The following is a 23,236-nucleotide window of genomic DNA, read 5'->3' on the forward strand; positions in this document are numbered from 1 at the left end:
TACACAAACATCATAAAATTGCTAATTAAAATTATTATTATAACATAGTTTGGCCCAATTAAATAGAACCTAAAATTAGATAGCATTTTAAAAACATTCACATGTTCATATGTTTAGCCCCGCCTGTTGGAACATCAGGGTTTTGAGGGCACGGTGGAAAGCACGGAGATCAGGGATATTTCGTATCTCAGGGGGCAGTTCATTCCAAAGGGTTGGAGCCCTCACAGAGAAGGCCCTCCCCCTGGGAGTCACCAGTTGGCATAATTTGACTCACGGTACCCTGAGTAGTCCCTCCCTGTGAGAACGAACTGGTCGGTGGGAGGCTATTGGTGGCAAAAGACCGTCTCATAGGTACCCAGGTCCTAAGCCATGGAGCGCTTTAAAAATGATAACTAACACCTTGAATCGCACCTGGAAGACCACCGGGAGCCAGTACAGCTCGCGTAGGAGAGGTGTTACATGGGCGCAACGAGTTGTGCCCATAATCACCCGCGCGGCTACATTCTGGACCAGTTGGAGCCTCCGGGTGCTTTTCAAGGGGAGCCCCATGAAGAATGCTATCATATTTTCTTTTCTTTTTTCCCTTTAAGTGTAGAGCTGCCCAAATCTTTTAATCTCTTATAAGTCTTAGGTGTTGTCCTGTGAGGACTATGTGGGACTAGAACCGAACTTTCCTATATAGTGGATCCAGAATAAGAAATAATGTTAAACAAAAGTTCTGAACTACACAGAAAAAGTTATGCAAAATGAAATGGTAGTAAAACATGCAATCCAGCCCATACTTAAGTAGCTAATTTATTGGAATGCCTTGAGGGTATTTTGGCAAATGTTTTATTGAAATCAAGTTATGTTATAGCTGTAGCGTTCCCATTATCCAATAAAGAAATTTTACAATAAAAAAATAAAATGTTAATCTGGCAAGAATTGTTCTTGATTTAAGATTCTATATCTGGATTGCAAAAGCCTGGACAACCACTAGATAAATTATTTTTTCTATCCATTTACTGTACATAGTGGTTTTCCAGATGTTTGTGCATATATGTGGTAATCCTAATCTTGACAAATCCATGCTGATTTCTGATAATTATCACCTAGTTTTCAAGATGTTTAGTATATTTATTAAACTCCATGAGCTAGTCTAGACTAGAGTCTTCCTGACTTTTGAGACTACAGTTTTCTAAATCCCTGAAATTTGCTTGCTCCTCTTTTTGAAGATAGTGTAGTATCTGCCCTCTCCAGTCATTTGGTACTTCAAGATAATCTTAATGATATGTAAGGTTTTAACTTGACCATCACCAGATTTGCATTCTAATCTCTTGGAATGGAGATTTGAATTCTTTTAAAATAAGTAGATATCCTCTGACTATGCTTCTGCCAATTTTGGACTTCAGTCTTATCTCTTCATCTTGCTTTTCAAGTTCCCTGGCAAAATATCTTCCTATTATTGTGGAAGATTGAAACAAAGTAAGCATAAAATAGCTCTGCTTTCTCTCTGTTATCTGTTAGCATCTTGCCATCTTCATGAGCAGCTGGTACTGTACTTTTATTCTTTTATTTTCTCTTTATTTTAAACATACGTGAAGAATCCTTTCTCTATTCTTAACCTTGTTGGCCAGTTTTGGCTCATTTTGAACTTTTATGACATTGTTTTTACTGTTCCTTTTCAGTGTATTTCTTCTTTGATGATCTGTCCTCTTTTCTACTACTTAACATTTAAACAAAAAAGATATCCTTGCTTTCAGAACTTCGCTGAGATTTTTTGAGATAGCTGTCTTTTATTTTTTCTTCATTGGAAGTATTTGTAATTAGGTTTTTAATTTCTCTTGTTTTTAGTAATTATCAGTGTCCTTAGGCACTTTTACCCTTTAGCTTCTTCTTCTCATGGATCCTACTAGCATTTTTTTTTTAACTTTGATTTATATGCCGCCCTTCTCCGGAGACTCAGGGCGGCTTACAATGCGTTAAGCAATAGCCTTCATCCTTTTGTATATTTATACAAAGTCAGCTTATTGCCCCCACAAACTGGGTCCTCATTTAACCTACCTTAGAAAGGATGGAAGGCTGAGTCAACCTTGAGCCTGGTGAGATTCGAACCTGTTCTGCATTTATTAAATCAAGCAATCCTTCCCTTCCTCCCTCTTCTTTCTCTCTCTGTATTTCTTACTATCTCTCTCTCTCTCTCTCTCTCTCTCTCTCTCTCTCTCTCTCTCTCTCTCTCTCTCTCTCTCTCTCTCTCCCCCCCCTCCTCCCCCCCATAGTTCAAGATTAATGTTCAGTAATGTTCAGCTTTAAGTCATGTCCTTTTTACATTCAATTTTTATTGGACTGAATGTGGAAACAAAATAATATAAATATAATCATATTCAGTGAAAAATATGATAGTGTTAGAAAGGCATCAATTCTATTTTTAAACCAGATTTGATACACATTATCCACCGGATCAGCATTTTCCCTTCTAAATAGATAAACATAGTGTTCATGGATGGGCAAAAAATCAGAGTGGGAGGAACTTTTGATTTCCTGCAGGCTTCCCCATTTACTTTACCTCTGGGAAGCTGGCAGGAAGCATCAGAAACCACATGACTGGATACTAAAATATAACCTATCATGTTGTTTGTTGTTTTAACCATTTAGTCATGTCCGATTCTTGGTGACTTGGTGACTTTATAGGCAAGTGCTATACAGACAAGAAAAAAAGATTCTTCATCTGTGACTTCTATTATAGAATATGATTCAGGAAAAAAAGTGGCCTAATGCTTTAGTATTTCAAATTCTGGGTTATGATCATAGTAGCACAGATGGATACTTCATTTTGCTAGGGTGTATTGTTTGTCAGTCATCTCAATCTGGAAAAAAATAAAATATTAAATGATTGTCAATATTTTCGGTGTCTTCTACTAATGTGCTGGGTTATGTTTTTCAAATAACAGATTTGGAACAATTAAAATGCTAGAATTGTGTTCTTCAGCTTTTCTGAACATATTTTTCTTTAGTTGAGTTGAAATGATAACTACAGATGGTCAATAATATGTGCCTGGGCAATTATCTGTCTTTTTTTATTAACGATCAGGCATGATTCTCCACTTAAAACACATGTCTAATATTGCTTTCTATAACAAAATTGTATTTGATTTTTCCAAACTCCCTTTTTGTGCAGCTGAGTTATTTTAATATTTTTTCTTTATTGGTTAACATTTATGAATTGTCTAGCTCTAGAGATCCTGGGCAGGGAAAATAAAACTTATAAATACAGTATTGTATTGTAATAATAATAAATAAGAAAGACAAAAAAGTCTGGATAGTGGATGTGCAATACATGGAGATAGTAGAATAGAAGAAAGAATTGGAGAAAACCATAAAATTCAAATACCTGCAAATAGAAGTTGAAGGACTATGGTAAAAAGAAGCAAAAATATTGCCAATAGTAATAGGTGCCTTGGATGCAATCCTTGGATGCAATCCAAGTGGGGCAGCTCTTGAACACCACTGGAATTGACAAAATCACCATCAGTCAATTGCAAAAGGCAGCTTTATTGTACTTGGAACAGCTTACATCCTGCAATGATACCTCTAATACCATTAAACAATATCTACCTGAGAAGGTTTTTTTCTCTTCTTCCTCCATCACCTCACAAAGTATTCCTGCTTCCTTCTCTCTCCCCACCCCCTTTTCTATCTTGTTTGGCTGCATTTTCTCCCTGTCATAAATCCCACCCACCCCCATCTTATTTTCTACCCACTCCCATTCTACCCATTTTGCTGCCTGTTCACTTTGTTGCTCTTTTTTCTATCATCAGCCTTACCTCCTGATCCAGGATATATCCCTCCTCCTTCTACCTGCTCCTTGAATCCATTCTTTTTTCCATCCCAGAATCTGATTTTCTCCTGCTGGTCTCCAGCCATGTATTAATTTTTTAATGATTTCTACTGTTTATATTCATTTATTATTAACATATGGAGAAATTGTCAAGTAATAGATGGCAGCATTTGGAGTAACGTTTAATAAGGCAGTTTATCATAATTCATTTAAATTTGTATTTGTTTGCAAAGGCTTTGCCTATGAAATGAGACCATGACAACTGATGAGGCTACAAAGAAGGAAGGCGAGGTCCAAGCAGCAACTCTTGCTGAACAAGGTGAAGATATAACACCAAATAAAGATCGAGGAGTTCTGAAGGTGAGATTGTAGGAGAAATTAATGTTCTTTCCCAAGCATAACAGTTTGGAAACATCCCAATTCAAATGGGCAGCACACTTTCCCTATCCCATCTCCATTATAATAATGCAGTGCTTGTCTGTAGTAAGTTTAACATAAGCAAAAAAAGTGGGATATGTATAACATATTTGTACCATTTTGAGTGTTTCCAGAAGAATTAAAAACTAGCTCCTGAAAAATATGTATTTCAGTAACTTTACAGTTCAAATTTAATCTTGTGATAAATGTGAAAAGGGGGATTTAGCTAGATGTAGAAGCCACAATGACATAGAGGACTGCATATGACTTTTCAGTATTTTGTGGTCAAACTACCTGGGCTTTTTAGACCTTTAATTGATATTGTAGTTGAATATAGTGTAAAATAAAAGAACCAGTTCGGATACTACAGCAAAATTGGAAGTTTCTTAATAAATAGCATTTTGTAGCATTCTCTACATTGAATGAAACAACTATCAAATCCCCCATATATTTGAGAGATTCATTTTTATAGTTACTTGTAATGTGTGCTGATGTATTGTTCACCAAGTTTTTGTTTATCATTAAGTTCTTATTATGGATCATGATAGGCCAGGAATTGGACAGTCCTTGGAGTAATCTTTGTATTGTGTGTATCAATCCTAAATTGTACAATTAAGGACCAGTTGTGTCATTATAAAGGAGCAAATTGGAAGTCAAAGAATTTTATGGGATGTGGTCCATATGCACTTATATTCTGATTATAGTTTTTCATCTATTATTGTTTTTCATCTATCTTTTGTGATGAATCGATGCAAATTATGAAATGATAAATCCATGCATTTGGATAATATTGAAGAAAGTTTAGAACTGATCAATTGCTAAACATCTCTTAACTTACCTGTTTTCATATCCTAATTCTAGATTGTGAAGAGACCAGGAAATAAGGATGAATCTCCTATGATTGGAGACAAAGTTTATGTCCATTACAAAGGAAAATTGGCCAATGGAAAAAAGTTCGATTCCAGCCGTGACAGGAATGAGCCATTTATCTTCAGCCTGGGCAAAGGTAAAGAGTGGAAAAGGTGGAGAAAGGTAAAGAGAGCTTTAGGCATATGAATGGGGTTTTTTTCCCAACAAAATTACAATATATTTGTATATAATCCTGTTTTCAGAAAGACTATAAGAGCAAACAGAGAAAACTTTGAATTAGCAAGTATATGGATCTGTCACTACCGGGCAAATCAGGCACTCTGTATTTCTTCATAATATTGCTATAAAACGCTGACCTTAACTTGCAATGGTATTTTTGGCTGCATTGAAGATGCAAACATTACAAAATGGTTTAACTCTTAACAATTACCCATCACAATCTAGAAGACTTGAAAATTATATTTCTGTCATAAGATTAGGGGCCTTTTAGGGGAAAAATTTTTGTATGTGCATTTATAATGTTCAACTTCTTATTTTCTGGAATGAAATTATATACCAGTTTGCTTTTGCTCTAATAGTTCAGATTTGTAGGGTAGATTTTTTTTCAGTAGTTGTGAAAATGGGATATACTGCTGCACCATCACTTCTATAATTCAGAAAGTATGTTGCCATATTTAATTGAAAAAGATGTTTTCTAATGTTTTTGTGCAAGCATGAACTAGTCGTGTATCATTCTTGCAAAACATATATGCTCATTCCCTTCTTTTTCCAGGCAGGGACTAAATTTCCAGTTTACCATCAAGGCTAACACAACACTTGCTTTGTTTGTAAACATTAAGAATTATCAGATGGTGAAATCTTCATCCACCCATTGTTCAGTGGCCAGCTTCTTGTAGATTTATAAATACTTTTAAAGCAAGCCTGGAGTTTTCAGATGTGAATAAAATTTACATGATCAGTGGCCTCATGTGATGTATCTGTTACTGATTATGGGTGGGGAATCAAATGCCTGACCTTTCTTCCTGACATGCTAGTTATATATATATGCTTTTCTGTTTTGTCTCTGCCTTTCCCATCAGTTACAATCTGAAATAGTTTAATAAACAAACATACATTACATGAAACAGAATGTTACTGTTTATTTTGACTGTGGAAAAATACTTTGGCTAGTGACAGTACTATATCTTTTTCATTTGGTTTTTTTTAAGAAGGCGGATCTTACAATTCTGACAGAGTAAGGTTCTCTCTCATGTGAGGAATTTTGCATAGCTGCCAAGCAGCATGATTGCAGAACTGTGAAGGAAGACAAGTTCATTGTTCAACCCAGAGGTGGTATTCAGCAGGTTCTGACCAGTTCTGGAGAACTGGTAGCGGAAATTTTGAGTAGTTCGGAGAACCGGTAAATACCACTTCTGACTGGCCCCGCCTCCATCTATTCTCTGCCTCCAGAGTACCAGCTGATTGGGAGGAAATGGGGATTTTGCAGTAACCTTCCCCTGGAGTGAGGAGGGAATGAGATTTTACAGTATCCTTCTCCTGCCACGCCCACCAAGCCAAGCCAAGCCACGCCATGCCCACCAAGCCATGCCCACAGAACCAGTAGTAAAAAAATTTGAATCCCACCACTGGTTCAACCTATGTATAAAGCTGCTTTACAATGATTTTTGTCAAATGGCCCTCTAAGCATCGGAGCACATTTAGCTGTCATTTGAATAAAATCAACTGCCTAAAGTCTTTCTCAAGATTTGTTTTGACCTGTAGTACTTCTAGAGATTTTCATCAGACCTTCTACTGTTAATGTACCTAACTGAAAATGTGTTCGACAATAGAAAGAAACAAACATTTTAAAGAAATACGTTCAAATATTTCTTAAATTTTAAGAGTAAAACAGTAGGTTTTAAAAGTAGAATGGATGGGATGTTTATCAGCTACAATGGTTTCCACTATCAGAATGGAAAGAGACAATTTATTTCAGCCTGTCATTCATTCGTTCATTAACAAAACCTGCTCTGGAGCAGATTTTGAACATGGAAGGAGAACCTGAGCAAAAAAAGAGGACGGCATCCTGCTATTTCTATTCATGTGAAAATGATTCTGCCCTAATTCCTGGACACTGGGGATGCTTTCAGATTATCAGGTTGCAGTTCCATTGAAGTCTTCCTCTTTCTTTTTCTGATGTGTCAAAGTGTAATAAAACAACATAGTTATTAATTGTGGGTTTTTTTTAAAAAAAAATCTGCTTAAGCACTATAAGAAAACTTTAGCTGTGGTAGGTTTTCATTTTTTTAAAAAAAATAATATTCAGGTAAATAGTAAGGTACATCTGTAACAATAAACACAAACACTAACAAATCTCTTGTAACAGCATAAGTTTTTGTCGTTTATAATTGGCAATGTATATAACCTTTTGACTGATTTTTTTTGCCTATTAAGTTTAAACAAAAGCAGTAATACTAAGTTCTACATTCTTTAATTTTAAAGCCATTTTTATGTGCGATTATGTCCTGTGAAGAAGTCTCCATCAGTAGATAATTCAAAAGTATTTAAGCTGAATTTCTTTTAACTGCAATGAGATCTTTGATTTTGGCAAACATACAAAGGCTTGATAAAAGTTGTATATTTATTATGTACTTGACTTTCTAGCATATACATTTTGTAATATACATTTCTGCCTTAGAAAGTGGATGGATTACCATTCTCCAGTGGTGGAATTCCATTGAGCCATGAAACTATATTTAAAATTTACATTATAAGATTGGCAGTTTTTACACAAGTTTAGTTTTGTATTTTAAATCATTTAATCATTGCTGGTTCATTACAAAACATATTTTCCTATATTTGGATGAAGTAGGGTACTGATTTCATAAGCAAAGGTCATATATATGGGATAAGGGAATGATCTTGAGGGATAGTAGAAAGAGCCATTACCAAATCAGTGGTCAGGTAAAATAAAGCTGACTCCAGGGTAGATTTGTAGCCTGAGAAAATGACTCAGACAAGACACCCAAGTTCTGACAAGTGGGAGGGCGGGGGCGGGGGGGGGGCTCATTCAGACTGGCAAGATTCTGTTACTATATCCTTATAATGAAAGTTTTATTGGCCTGTATACCTTTCGTTTCATAGTCTGCTCTACCTTGAAGTGCTGACACCATGTGCCAGCATGGTGTCACATGCTTAAAGGAAAGATGAACATTTGAAATTAAGAGCTGATCTGCTCTTATCACTTCTTGCTTGGCCCAGTTAGAATAGAGATTACCCACCCCTTGGTAAGGCAAAAATAGATCACATTGTTTTTAGCCATTTTAGGCTCCTAGGAAGGTGACCTTACCTGACTTCCTCTGCTTTCCATCAAAAGTAATTGTTTTTCTCCCCTGCAATAAGCCTAACAGCCTATTCTTTTTACTGTGCTTCACTTTGACTTACACAAATGCCTCTTTTGCAATTGGCTGTCCTTTATTCTGATGGGCACTATACCCTCCTCCACCCCCACCTCTGCCTGCCATTTTGTACTGGGCTGCCTGCCAAGAAATGCCTTTTCTTCAGGTTCAGTAGTAGAACATTGAAATGTTGGCTGTGCCTTTTTAAAAAAAATACTATTGTTTGAACAGGTTTAGCAGAGGACCAGTGCAATGCCAAGTTTGTTTTTATTTTTTCTTTCAACTAGGCAGAATTGACAAGAATTCTGCCAAGTATCCTTTTCTAGCCTAAGTAATAGAAGTGTAAAACTGGGACAGGCAAGGGGGGCCTTCACCTGTCCTCAAAAGCCATGCCTAGAGAAGGAAAAGTAATGACACTTGCTTTCATGGCATGGGTGAGAGCAGAAAGAAGGAGGAAATACCTAATCAGAGATCACATTGACCATAGTCTGGATAAAATATGTGTAGTGAGGACAGAACAGAATACGTGGATGTCATTGTGACCAAAGTGCAGGAAGGAGTTGAAACCCTGAAAAACACTTCCTAAATTATCTTCCTTTCCAGCCACTTTATACATGGAAGACAAGCAGCTGTAGGCTTCAGTGCAGAAAAGCTTCTGCAGATCATGCTAAGCTCTAGTATAGTGTAAAGTCTGAATTGGATGATTGTGCAGAACTACCTTGCTGAATTGAATGCCACTTCAATAAAGCCCTTTCCAGTTTATTTAAACTGTCAGATAAAAAAGTCACTGAGACATACAGTTTAAAGCTTAATACAGTGCCCTATTTTGTCATTTGACCATGACATTGGTATATTTCTAGATGATTCAAGAAAAGCTTACTGAACAAAATTATTAAATTGAAATTTTCTTTATGTTAGGTCAGGTTATCAAAGCATGGGATATTGGGGTCGCCACCATGAAAAGAGGAGAGATCTGCCACTTGCTATGTAGGCCAGAATATGCATATGGCTCTGCTGGTAGTGTCCCAAAGATCCCCTCAAATGCAACCCTCTTTTTTGAGGTAAGTTTATGAAAAAAAAAAATTTGTTTATTTATTACAGGTATTCAAATTCCATGGTTCTAAAGGAACTGCAATAAAATATAAATGTATAAAAACTATGTAAATTAAGCTTTTATATCATTAATATATCTATTTGCTAAAATAGTTAATATGGGAGCAGTGAACGATAAAACCAATAATATTCCAATAAGACATTTGTATTTTTTATTCTGGGAAAATATATTTGTAGAAGGTAATCATAAATATATTTTTAAAAAGTAAAAGTCTGTAGGCAATCCAGTTTTACACATAAGATATGGCATGAAAAGGGGGAAGCAATGCTTAATCATTTTTGCAAATGAGAGAAGATTGGGTGGGGTAGCTAATACTCTGGAAGAAATAAATAAAAATAAAAATAATCTTGAAAAGTGGGGTAAGTTGTTTGAAAATAACAGTATCAAATATGAGAGACATGCAAAATACTTAAGGAAACAAAAATCAAGTGCAGAGATATAGAATGCCAAATGCTTGCCTTGATAACAGTACTTGCAAAAATGAACTTGGCACAATAGCTGATTGCAGGTTGAATATGAGCCAGTAGTGTGATATGGCTGCAAGGAAGGCAAATGCATTTTTAGGTTGCATAAACAGAAGTATAATTTCTGAAATGAAATGGGTGCTTTAAAAAATGGAGAAACAGAAAACTGATTTTTTCATTCAGTGGATAAAACAGTAATTTGAACCAGTTATTTGTGCTAGGTAGCTTTAAATCTACAGAACTTCTGGTAAAATTTTCATATAATTACTACTTTGTAAAGCATAATCCTATAACTAAAGATATAAAAAAATTATCTTTCTATCCATATAAATCTTTTAAATATTGCTAACAAGTGAATAAAAACCTGATCTGTTCTTATCTTTCAAACTTTGTAGCATAAAAAACACTAGCCACAAAATTATTTGCAGTCCACAAAACGTTTCCAAAATTGTTGAAAGGGTTGCCAATAAAAATATGTTTCCTTCACAGGAATAAACATTATGAGTTTCTTATCTTGCATTAGTCTTGTGATTTTTTTTAATTTAACTATAACATTTCTGTTAATGTCCTATAAAAACTATGAGACAAATTTACAGTAGTGGGAAGTTTAATTGAGTGACCTAAAATATATCCCCAACTACTCTGTGTTAGAATTGTGAGCTGCTTAGTTATCTTTTACAGTCTGGCAATGACAATGCTTCAAACATCATGTTGCAGGGGTAAAATTGTATCAGGCTTGAAAAGGATCATGCTCTTGACACATCAAATAACGTATGGTATATGTTGCAAATATTATCATTTAAATGCTGTTAGGCAACCAAATCATAACCAAACCAACCACAACCAACCCTAATCACAACCAAACCAAAAATTAGGAACTCCAAATCATAATCAGACTGAGAAAGGATGTGGAAGCCTATGCCTGAAGCTGCATTGCTCAGAGCCTGAGGAATGCACTGATTTTGCTCAGAACCCTGGGAAAGGCTTAGTGAATAAAGAATCAGTGAAATACGTGCAATTTTTTTTTTTTAAAAAAGTTAAAATAAACACCTTTAAATCAACAGTTTGATTTTCTCAGCAACAATATGGAAGTGATTTTCAATTGTTTTTAATGTGGTGGTTCTATACTATAGCCTTGAATTTTTTTTGGTAGCTCCTCTAATATTTTAAGACCAGTCAGGTTTGACTAGGTGCTGATATTTAGCTGGGCTTATTACAAAAGAAAAAGAAAAAGAAAAATCATCCTAAATTTGGGAGAAAAATGTTTCAAGATGAGAGTGACTTCACTTTGACACATCATTGGCTCTAATAAAGTCTGGTATAATGCTGATTCCCATGATTACTCTGGTTATATTGCCTGATAAACCTGTCAGAATATTGCTACTGAAAAGATGCAACAGTTGAACTAAATACTTTATATATCCCTTTTCTTATAAATATAGAGGAAAGTAGACTCGCTGGAAGAGTCATCATTTAACTTTGTCTTTAGATATTAGATATCTGTGTTTTATCAATATGCTTTTATATGCGAAGTTGCATTATTTAAAGTTTGAGCTATTTGTTTGTTCATCTAGATTGAATTGCTTGATTTCAAAGGGGAGGATTTATTTGATAATGGAGGCATCATTCGTAGAATCAAGCAAAAAGGTGAAGGATATTCTAACCCCAATGAAGGAGCAGCTGTTCAGAGTGAGTATCCTCTTCAGCCTATATAAAATACTGAGGTCATTGCACAGAACAGTTGTACTGTCTTATTAAAGTACATTATAATAGTAAAAGTAGAATCCATGGCAATATTGTTCTTTCTCTCTGTGTGTGTCTTCTCCCCCCACCATAATATATGAATAATATTTCTGATTTGTGATTCTTTTTTCCTCTGTGTATATGTGTTAAAATATTAAAAAGAGATTATCTGTTGAGGCAAAAGTTTGCTGATATGACATGCTAGTTACGGTAATAATAATATTGTGTTGCAAGTTCTCTCTTCCTGTGGTTTTGAATACAACTCTACACTATATCAAACCTAAATTCTACAATGGTCTCTACAGGAGACTAAGCATATACTGGCAAGTTACATATATTCTGAATTTTTTTAGACTAAATATGAATTCCTCAGAAAATAAGATTCTAATATTGCAAATGCTATTCTCACACTCTTATCATTGCCACCTTTATGGCTTTTTTGTTTCTTTATGATTATGATTGCAAGATTACTATAATTTAATATGTTTTGTTCCTGATTATATAATCCAGGCCATAAGTCATTGTAGACATATTTGTAGGTATCTTAAATTGTTTGTTTGTCTATTCTTTGGAAATGTCCAATAACCACATTTCTTTGGGCAGCATGCAATTCCAATTACACATAAGAAAAATGTTTTTTTTAAAAAAAATATATAAACCAATAAAAAGCACAGGACAGCTGTCTGTTACTATTTTCCATTAATTGAGAGAACAACTACCTCATCTCCCTCGTCTTGCTTTATTACTGATGAGGCATGGGAAATAGATGCTAAAGTCAATTGAATCATATACTAAAAGATAAGATCCAGGCAGAGTAGTGGAGATTAGTCTAATTTCCTAACACACTTTTTTTTTATCAAGCTGGAGTTTCCCAGGGCTTCTCTTCTCCCGCTTGTGAGGGAAAAAAATCGGGAAAATAAAGCCTGCCTTTTTATAAACTTGCTCTCTAAATTATAAAGAATATTATTCACATGAGGAAGAATAATATTCTACTGATACTGTAGGGTAGGGTTCTTCATTCTTTATGCTAGAACATCTAGATGGCATGTGATATTCAACAGGCTTCATACCTGTAGGATCAGCGTGTACAGGCTGTTTGTCCATTACACTCACCACACTATGCTTCTAATACTGAATCCCAGTTTCTGACAAACATATTCTTGCCAGATGAAGGTGTCGTAGTTGTCCATTTCCCAAGGAGTTTGCCTATTTTCAAGGATAATTTTGTGTTCCCTTAGAGTGGTATCCTTTTTCTGTAACAGCAGTAGAACTGTCAGATTGAATGTGGGATGCTTCCATCACATCTTTATCCTTTTTCACTGTATTTACACTTTATTTCTGTATCTTAGTTTCTCCTGATCAACCCCCTGGAGCTTATTATATGTGCACAGACCTACAACTGGCAAGGCATTGTGTTTCCACATCCTTGCTAGCTTTCTGCTTTTTTTTTTTTAAAAAAAAAACAATTTATCTTGGAAACAAATAGGTGATGTTGATTGCCTGTCCTCCATGCACTGTTCCCCTTGGCTTCCTTCTCTGATCATGTAGGCTGTTATCCCTGTAAGACTGGAGTTTTATTTGTGCCTATTCTGATTCCCTGTTTGTTCTGTCATTCATTTCTCGGGCTTGCCCATTCAATACTATTAAGTAGTATTGTTTCCACATCTTCTGACCTTAGATTGTATCTGTATTGTCAAAAATTATGATAACAACCCTAAAATAAATTGTGAGTGGCATGGAAATAAGATGCTCCAAAGGAAGTAAATATATTGTGCCTGTGAGCCTGGGAAATCCAGAGTGGGATGAAGCCCATTAAATGGCTTATTTGGCTGTGTGTTGTTGCCCAGGGTAGGGGATTTTTATTATTTCTATTTGTTTTCTATACTATGTTATTATTGTTTGTAAGCCACCTAGAGTCACTGTGAGCAAGTAGATGGCTATATAAAATTTCTAAATAAATATTATTTATTTAGAAATAATATTTCTGTTATTATCCTCTATTCTAGGAGACAAAAGTCTTTGGATTGAGAACCCATTTCAGATTTCTTGTCAATTATAGCGAAGTGGAAATGTTTTGGTTGATTTAATATGAATATATAGTAGGTTGGCGGAAAACCGGAAAAGTAGTTCTGACTGTACTTTGAAGACAAGCGGACGATTAAACTTGCACAACAATCATTAACTGACAGTGTTTTTGTTGTTGTAGTAAAACCCAGCATTAGCTAGGAAGCTAATTCAAAGACTCCTGGCGTTACTATAATTAGGACATACATGTAGTTCTGTTAAAATCTTCGGGTAGGATTTATGAAGACAGTCTTATTAACTTGAATGATAGGGCATATTTCACTGCTATGTTTCCTAAAACACAGACTGTGCTTGGATATTTGCATTTCAAGTTACTATGCAGCCCTCTGCTGTTTTAATCAAGTTGTACAAATTGCTGTCAGTGCACAGAGTTCATGTGCCAGCCACATTAAGAACACAATGTTCTGTGCTCTTCAAAACAAAATTGCTCTAGGCACAGAGAGAACAATAAGTCAACTCAACAGCTGAACTGATGTTCCCTAGTCTGGCTGGAATTTCTTACTGTGCAATCCAAGTGTAATTCAACCCAAGTGATCTCTTTCAGATAGTATTTAAGTAAGCTTTGATAATCATGTTATGGAAGTATTTCCTGTACTATATTTATGCAAAATCATTCTATCAATGAGTGAATTTAGTCGATCAAGTTTGTTGGCACAGAACAGAATGGGACCTCCCCAAACTAGTATATATCTAATATTATATTTATATATGAACTAATTATTTTGAAATTTGTACATTACACTTTTTTCTAGCCACCATCCCCCATCCCCCACACCTCATACCTCCTGATAAAGATACTGAGTAAAAATTATAAAGTTAACAAAACATTGCAAGAACCCATTTTATTATCTGGAAAAGGAGCTTCAAAGTTTACACTAAATGCCAAAGAATGGAACTTCTATGTTTTGCTACTACTTTTTAAATTAAGATGACATTTTATTGCCCAGTTACAGTTATACAAAATATTTTGCTTTTGCTCTTAATTTCAATGGACAGCTCGCATAAATTCTACAAAAACAATAATATACGGTGATACTTTACATCAGGAAAATTGTTGTACATAATATATACTCAAAACTATACCAGGAAAATAAAAATGTCTTTAAAATAATAGAATCTTTGGAAACTCCTTCACAGCTATGAGTAGATTCTGTGTTGATGCTAACCCAATAATGCTGCCTAAGAGTACAGGGAGATAATTAATTTAGATACATGTCTACTAGTTAAAAGTATCGTAACACATAAGGTGATGCCATCATATTTTTGACTCCTTTGCTCCAGTGATAACAGCCACTAACAACTTCACTACTGCAAATCTTCTGTGTATCACTGTAGACAGGTTTCATGTTCTCTCAGGCCACTCATAACATACTTTAGGGAAATTACACAATACAACACCTAAATATTGTCTCAGATAGGATACTGAGAAAGGAGATTCACATTGCTCAAGAAAAGGAAAATTCTGTTTGGATTTCCTTTTGTTTGTTTTTCCAAAAGACAAACAATTGTTACAAGCAATTGGAGAGTCATAGGACAGGACTTGGTAAGTGAAAAGCATACCTCCAAGAATCTTAAGTTTTTGTGGCAAAAAGTGTTGTTTCTCAAACATAAAGAGAGTTCCTAGAATTTAGAGCCACATTGCAATCCTCTCTTTATTATATTACCAAACAGTATATAGATAATAGTGAATTAGATGGACATGCTTTTTGCTCTGTTTTTCCATCCAGAAAAATATACTTGTCTATTGATATACAGTAGTATAAGAGATTGCACTCAAGAGATTGTCAAATAGAAAGAAAAATGTAAGATGTAGAATGTGTATTAATAATAATGGAATGAAGCTCACATTTCAAAAGGACTTGAGCTCTTTGTTTATGTGAACAAAATCTCTGGTGGAAAGTGGTTTTGAATTCCCATCCAATTTCATTTTATAGCATTGTATGCTAAGTTTCTGGCATCTTGCTACATTTCAATTTTTTCATGATATGCATACTTGATGATCCACAGATACCTAAAATTCGTAATGTTGGCTTCTAGTGCAAAAGGCTTTTAAGAAGGAGAAGGTTGTTTGGTTTTATATTTGTTTTATATTTGCATTGGCAATTTTTTTTATTAGAACACAAAATAATTACTTCAGTATGAGAAGGCCAAGATTTAGAAATTACAAGGAAGAAGCAAAGAATTACTAGGGTTCAACTAATTTTTATACGGAATACAAATACAAGAAATTGTAGTGCCTTAAAGACAAATAAAAGTATTGTATTATGAATGTTCCTAGACTAGAAACTTTTTCATGAAATGCCTAAAGCATTTCTTAAGCTAGCAAAGTTGTCAGGGAAAGGTTGGCCATTGTAAGTAATGTAAACAAAGATGTAAAATGACAAAATGCTCAGTGTATGTAAAATTAATCCATGGACCATTCAAATAGTAATGTTAAAGATAAGGAAACATTCTGACATTGGTAAACTAAAGAACAGAGTAAAATTCCATCACTTAAATTCAAACCATGCTGATTGACCTGAATCTTTTACTTATGTGAGATAACTGTCTTGAGCATTCCTTGGTTGAAGAGTATGGAATTCACTGTGAATACAAACGTTACATTGCACAATGGGCAATTGAACAATCTTTTGATAATATGCTAGGCATTTAGAACAGTGTTGCCTGAATACAATTCTAGATTTGTTTGCAGATTCTAGTCTATAGACTAATCTCTAGTTTAGACTTCATATGTGACCTGGTTTTGGTGATAAATTAAAGCAAAATTTGTGCAGAGATAGGCAATTGGTGTCTTGGGTTCTAGAATGTTCCCAGGCATCTCTTCTGATTTCCATCACATCTCTGTCTATGTTGCTTACTAAATGATTTTTAGAGATATGGTATTATATTGTATACCACCCAGAGCCCTTTGAGGGAGATGGATGGTTAAGATATATGAAATATAAATAAATAAATGCTGCCAAAATAAGTAACTCATTCAATTATATCTATTTGTGCCCATCAAGATCCAATAGAATGGTAGAATGCATCCTATATTCTCAGGTGAGGCAGGACATACTTCCTATTTTGGTAAATGATTTTTTTATGATGAGCCAAGGCAGCCATTTTATGGATAAGTAAGTCTCCTATAGTGGCCTGACCTTGAATGTGCCCATTATATGATTGCAAGATTCCTTATGTACTTCCATTGTAGAACACACTGTAAATTAATAATTACTATATTTTCTTGATGTAGGCTTTAAGCTCTGTTGACAATCTGCCATGCCAGTGTGCCATTGGGCTTTTCCTTTTGCAGTCATTGAGAGACATCTTGCCCTTCTGTATAGCCAATTACTGGCTTAGAATGAATACATAATTCATGTTATTTGAGTAATTTAAAACTCCCAATTTGGGGATTGATGGATTATACCGAATGCTTTGGAGATTGCAAAAGAGGATGGAAAGGGTTAGTGAGAGAGGTCATGCCCAGTCAGTCATTCTCACACACATATAAATGCCAGTTCCTACATATGCGTATTCATATACATAACTTCTGTCAACAACAATCTGGCTTAGCTTCCCTATTTGGATGCCTTCCAATTATTATTATTATTCTTTTTTTGGCAACATAACAGAAGTATTTTACAACTGCCTTCTTCCATGAATTGTTTTCGACTTCCAGTCTAGCCTATGGCCTTGATGTTTCCATGATAGTTTATAATCAGTTTCTAATCAGGTCTAACCCTCCTTAGCTTTAATGATCAGTGAACACCAGAATTCTCAACCATTTAATTCCTTGTTACTAACCTTATAACTTTGTTTTATATCTAGGATCATATTTATGTGGGTTGGTATTCTTAGAGCATTCTACAACTTAATATCACTTTATCTACCTTTGAGAGAAAAAAATCTCGCATACCTATTCTTTCATGTTACTTAGCAGGTGTAATTGTAAAGATTTTGCATTTGTTTTTCTTTTATCCTGACTATACATGGACCTTCATAGTGATATTTTAGGCAGCATGTATACATATTCTCTTTTTCTTTCATGAGCTATAATGCAAAGGGAATTATTCCATTAAAATCTGCACATAGCTTTCTTTAAGAACTGAAATCTTGTCGTTTGTTGTTGTTCCATTACAAAATAACAAAACAGAAACAGAAGCTATTCTGTGGCCAGGGGAGCTTTTTATCAGGTTTGCCTGATACACCAGTTGCGTCCCTTTCTGGACCGGGATGCCCTGCGCACGGTCACTCATGCCCTCGTCCCGTCCCGGCTGGACTACTGTAACACTCTCTACATGGGGCTCCCCTTGAAGAGCGCTCGGAGGCTCCAACTGGTCCAGAATGCGTGCGGGTGGTTATGGGCGCACCCACATAACACCCCTACTGCGCGAGCTGCACTGGCTCCCGGTGGTCTTCCGGGTGCGATTCAAGGTGTTGGTCACCACCTTTAAAGCGCTCCATGGCTTAGGACCGGGGTACATACAAGACCGCCTTCTGCCAGCAACAGTCTCCCACCGGCCAATACGCTCCCACAGAGAGGGCTCCTCAGGGTGCCATCGGCCAAACAATGCCGACTGGCAACACCCAGGGGGAAAGCCTCCTCTGTGGGGGCACCAGCTCTCTGGAATGAGCTGCCCCTAGAGGTTTGTCTCATCCCCGACCTGCGTACCTTTCGCCGCGCCCTGAAGACCCTTTTGTTCCAACAAGCCGGGCTGGCCTAATACAAATTTTATAATGGGTGTATGTTTGTTTTAATCTGTGGGCCAAATTTTTATATATTCGATTTTAAATTGTTTTAAATTTTGTAAATTTATATGTGTTTTAATATGACTGTGCACCGCCCTGAGTCCTCCGGGAGAAGGGTGGTATAGAAGTCCAATAAACATAAACATATTTATAAATTGTAATATCAATCTATAGTACTTATAATAAAGTAAACAATCGGTGACTTGTTCACAACATTGATAGAACAGAGACATAATACTCTGCCTAGCAACAAAGATAAAGCTGTCTGGCTCTTCCTTTTGAAGCAAATTACTCCTCTCAGTTCTTGCTCCTATCTAAATTCACCATGTTCTCCCCAGAGTACCAAAGAAATTATATCCTGCCAATGTAATGCAGTGCCATTTGGCAGCTTTTTGTGTTCGGGCAGAATGTTAGTAGCTTTTGCAGCATTGAATTCTAGTCTGGGTTCAAACTCAGGCAGGATTTTGCTGCCTGATACTGAGAGCTGCCATCTTCACATCATTGCCTCAGAGAACTGTCCACAATATGAGTAAACCTGTCTTCAGTTCTGTAGGCTAAGAACAGTTGCCTCTAGACGAGATGTGTGGCACATAAATGTAATAAATAAATAAGTAAATAAAATTTAGGGTTTTTTTTAAAAAAAAAGTTAACATCAATCAGTTTAAGCATGGACTTGTTTTAGGAATAGGGAAAAGTCAAAAACAATGTGATTTTGAAGTTTGTTTTGGGACCAAGTTCTTCTGTTATGCCAGCTATGGTGAAGATAAGACTGCCAACAAATAATGTGTTTTGATCATGCTGTTCAATGCATATTGAAATGTTGGTACTGCCTTACATTCCATAACATTTCTCTGTCTCCCATACAGTTCAATTGAAAGGGTTTTGTGATGGCAGAATGTTTGATTGTAGAGATGTAGCGTTCACTGTTGGAGAAGGGGAAGACCATGACATTCCCATTGGAATTGACAAAGCTCTGGAGAAGATGCAAAGGGGAGAACACTGTATCTTGCATATAGGAACACAGTAAGAAATGTGAAGAAATGTGTCTGTTCTCTCTCCTCCCCCCCCCCCCCCATTTACTTATTTATTTGGTGTCTTTAGCTCAAGTCTTGGCTTCCAGTATCCACCTGGAGAAGCCTATACAGGGTGGGGTTTTTTGCAAAATTTTTGAAATTGTGTGTAGATAGAATTAAGCCATTATTTCCAATATTCTTACCATTTGCATATCCACTGTTTAATGTAATTTCAAGATTTTGAAAAACATTAAAGGATAACAATTGCATGAAAAATTGAAGAGAATGCACAATATATAATTGCATCCAGTCTGAATACAAAGTGGAAACATTAAGTCCAGTATAGTATATAAGTGTTTTGCCCCAAATGAGCTACTCAGACATTGGTTTCCTAGGCAACCCATGTTTTGTCTCCAGGACCTGATATGTAGCTAACCAATTATCTCCCTGTGAGTGTAAATATCCAGAATGCTGAATAATGTGCCTTATCCTGAGTCATTTCTGTTATTATTTTTTCCCATGCTTTGTTTTAGATATGGGTTTGGTGAAGCTGGAAAGCCTGTATTTGGCATAGAACCAAATGCTGAACTTGTATATGAAGTTACATTGAAAAGCTTTGAAAAGGTGAGAATGGAATTTCTTCAAATAACAAACCATCCTGTACACATTGGATGTTTACCCAGAGGAACTTTTCTACAGTGAATACATTTAAGAAGATCCATTTCCAGCTCCATCCGGCACGTTTGTCACAAAAGTTGGTAAAGATATGTCAGCTAGGATCACAGTGTTCTTGTGTGTGTTTTATTGTTTTGGGTGGGGTCCAAGACTTGTCCTAGGCTTGTTCCTTTTGTACTTCTTTTTCTGGTTGTAGAAAAAAAAAACATGTCCTGCCAAACAGTACTGAAAGGAGGGCAGGGCAAAATTGCTGAACAGGCTGTGCCCTTTTTAGGGTGATGGAGAATGTACCATCTCTGTAAAGTACAGGGAAGGAACAAGATGTACATAAGGTGGAGCATTGATGCCAATCTATAATGGGAAATGTTAACAGGAAGGAAACTTAAATGAAAGAAATCTGTCTACTCTCAGGAGGATTGTATAGACTTCTTTCATGATTCTGGGTTATCCTTTCATATTTTTTAACTCCTCTGTCTTCAGGACAGATTTAAGTGGAGCTGAATATATTTTGGACTGGAAAGAAAATATCAGTGATATCAATATGGGGCTAGTTCAAATTTCACTCTGCCTTAAGTTCTAAAGCCAAATATAAATTTTTAATTGAAAATTTTGAATATTTTTATATATAATAATTTCATTGCTTGCTATTAACTTTTGCAGTGGTTTTAAAAAGACTCCTCATTGGGATTAAGTAATACTAAATTTGAAATTAGCAAGAGTCAACAAATCTTATTATGAAGTATAGTTTAGTTTTACAGCATTACATCACTTTCTGGTATTTGATTATTGTTATAAATACTTGGTTATAGGCCAAAGAATCTTGGGAGATGGACACCAAAGAGAAACTAGAACAGGCTGCCGTTGTCAAAGAAAAAGGAACTGTATATTTTAAGGTATGTGTCAGCATTCTAGCAATGCTAACATTAAAAAACTTGTCTCCTATTGATAAGCTTCTGTAGTTTTTTGCTCAGAGAATCTCACCTTCTTAACATTTGTGTTTACCTTTCAGTGATATACAGCTTTCTTAAAAGTAGAACTGTCTCTAAGCATTGATTTGGAGAGCTTCTGAGGAGTTGATATCTAGTAAATGTGGATCTGTCATAATGTAGCCAAAATAGGGGCATTTGACGTTACAGCTTTCTTGTGTTAAAATTCTTAACTGCAGCTTGCCTACTTCTTTCCTATTGAAATGTTCCCTTTTCCCCTCATTCTTCTCTTACTGATTGTTCAAATTATAACCGACATTTAAGAAATAAATATGTTCCACTTTTCAACGTAATACTCCTCTTTAACCTCATTTAATCTTATTCTTAGGAAGGCAAGTACTTGCAAGCAGTAATTCAGTATGGGAAGATTGTATCCTGGTTAGAAATGGAATATGGCTTATCAGAAAGGGAATCTAAAGCTTCAGAATCTTTATTGTTGGCAGCCTTCCTCAACCTTGCTATGTGCTACTTAAAGCTACGGGAATACACTACAGCAATTGAGAACTGCAATAAGGTAAAAACACATCTATCCTTGTGGAGTTGGGGAAGCACTGGTGATGTTTGATTTCAGTATTTTCTCAATCTTTTTAATTTTCTCCAGATAATTAAATATACTAGAAATAAATAAATAAAAAGCTTTACAAAGCAAATAGATACATATTTCTATATCTAATAAATATAGAAAAGTTGACAAGTTCTTAAAGTTCTTGGATAATTATTTGTATTATATAATTAAAATACAAAATAAAATAATTTTGAAGCATTTTGGGAGCTAAAGGCAACTTTATAATTTATTTTTATACATTTGCATTATATAATTTTATATAAAATTTAATATAATGTTTAATATAGATTTGTGTCAGCCTTGGGAGGTAGTTCAGACAAGACACCCAGAAATACTAACTCTGACTTTATTGTAAGGGTACATTGACAAAATATATCTCTCACCCCTCATCTTTACAGTCCAAGAAACTAGAGAGGTCCCTTCTGAGATATTTATCAAGTCCCCATTTCTTCTGCAGACTCAGCTGACAGTTGTCTAGTCTGTGGTTTTTCCTCCTCTCCCCCAAGGTCATTTCCACATACCATTACAGATTGTTATTGCATTGCCCATCAGTTTTTTTTCTGTAGACTCAGATGCTTGAATTGTTCCTTAGAGGACTTAATTTCCAGAGCTTACGTCATCTTGGTAGATCTCTGCTGAACTTACTTCAGTTCCTCACTGTCCTTTTTGCTAATCAGAACGGGAGACAGTACTTCAAATGGGGCTGACCTAAGCAGATTTGAATGGAACAGTTGCTTCCTATGATGTAGCCTGTGTTCCCATTAGCACATTCCAAGATAGCATTTGCCATATTGCAGATGCATTACCCTGTTGGGTTCGTATTTAACTTGTGACTGACAAGGACACTCATATACTACTGCTAAGTCAAATCTCCCACATGTTGTAGAAGTGCTTTGTATTTTTCCTACTCAGACACAAAACTTTAAATTTCTCTTCGCTAAATTCTATCCTATTCATACCAGTCTTGTGCTGAAGGCTTACAGTAGATACTTTTTAAACTTCTCTTTAATCTAAATCAGGGCTGTCAAATTTGTGGCCGCAGGCCAGCTGCATCATGCGCTGGCCATGCCCATGCCCGGTTTAGCGAAGAGGAAAAAAGTTGTGATACGTCACATGACAACATCATGACGATGTGAGTTTGACACCCCTGATCTAAATTAGCCACCTCACCCAGTCCTTTCTCATTTGGATAGTTTGTGAATGTCCCAATTCCTTCATCCAAGTCACTGATTAAAATGTTTGTTTGTTTTAAAAAATAAAAAAAAACTTTTTTTAAAAAAAATGTTGATAAAACTCGTGGCTGACTTTTGTATCATTTCTCTGAACAGTGTATTAAATATCTTGATTTTTGTTCAGTATTGTTTTTCACCATTACATGC

General features: G+C 35.6%; 1 protein-coding gene across 2 annotated transcripts in view; it reads left to right on the top strand.

The window, feature by feature from the left end:
• Positions 1 to 23,236, top strand: part of FKBP5 (FKBP prolyl isomerase 5) — a 41,101-nt gene that overhangs the window by 13,127 nt on the left and 4,738 nt on the right. For both annotated transcript variants that reach the window (XM_034414716.3, XM_034414717.3), the window contains exons 2-9: positions 4,051 to 4,177; positions 5,096 to 5,240; positions 9,400 to 9,542; positions 11,634 to 11,748; positions 19,485 to 19,641; positions 20,165 to 20,255; positions 21,116 to 21,199; positions 21,621 to 21,806. In XM_034414716.3, coding sequence (XP_034270607.1) covers positions 4,073 to 4,177; positions 5,096 to 5,240; positions 9,400 to 9,542; positions 11,634 to 11,748; positions 19,485 to 19,641; positions 20,165 to 20,255; positions 21,116 to 21,199; positions 21,621 to 21,806 — 1,026 coding nt within the window. In that variant the 5' untranslated portion in view covers positions 4,051 to 4,072. The remainder of the gene's footprint in view (positions 1 to 4,050; positions 4,178 to 5,095; positions 5,241 to 9,399; positions 9,543 to 11,633; positions 11,749 to 19,484; positions 19,642 to 20,164; positions 20,256 to 21,115; positions 21,200 to 21,620; positions 21,807 to 23,236) is intronic.

The sequence above is a fragment of the Pantherophis guttatus genome, chromosome 3, assembly GCF_059756535.1.
Source record: "Pantherophis guttatus breed Tessera chromosome 3, ASM5975653v1, whole genome shotgun sequence".
Lineage (NCBI taxonomy): Eukaryota > Metazoa > Chordata > Lepidosauria > Squamata > Colubridae > Pantherophis > Pantherophis guttatus.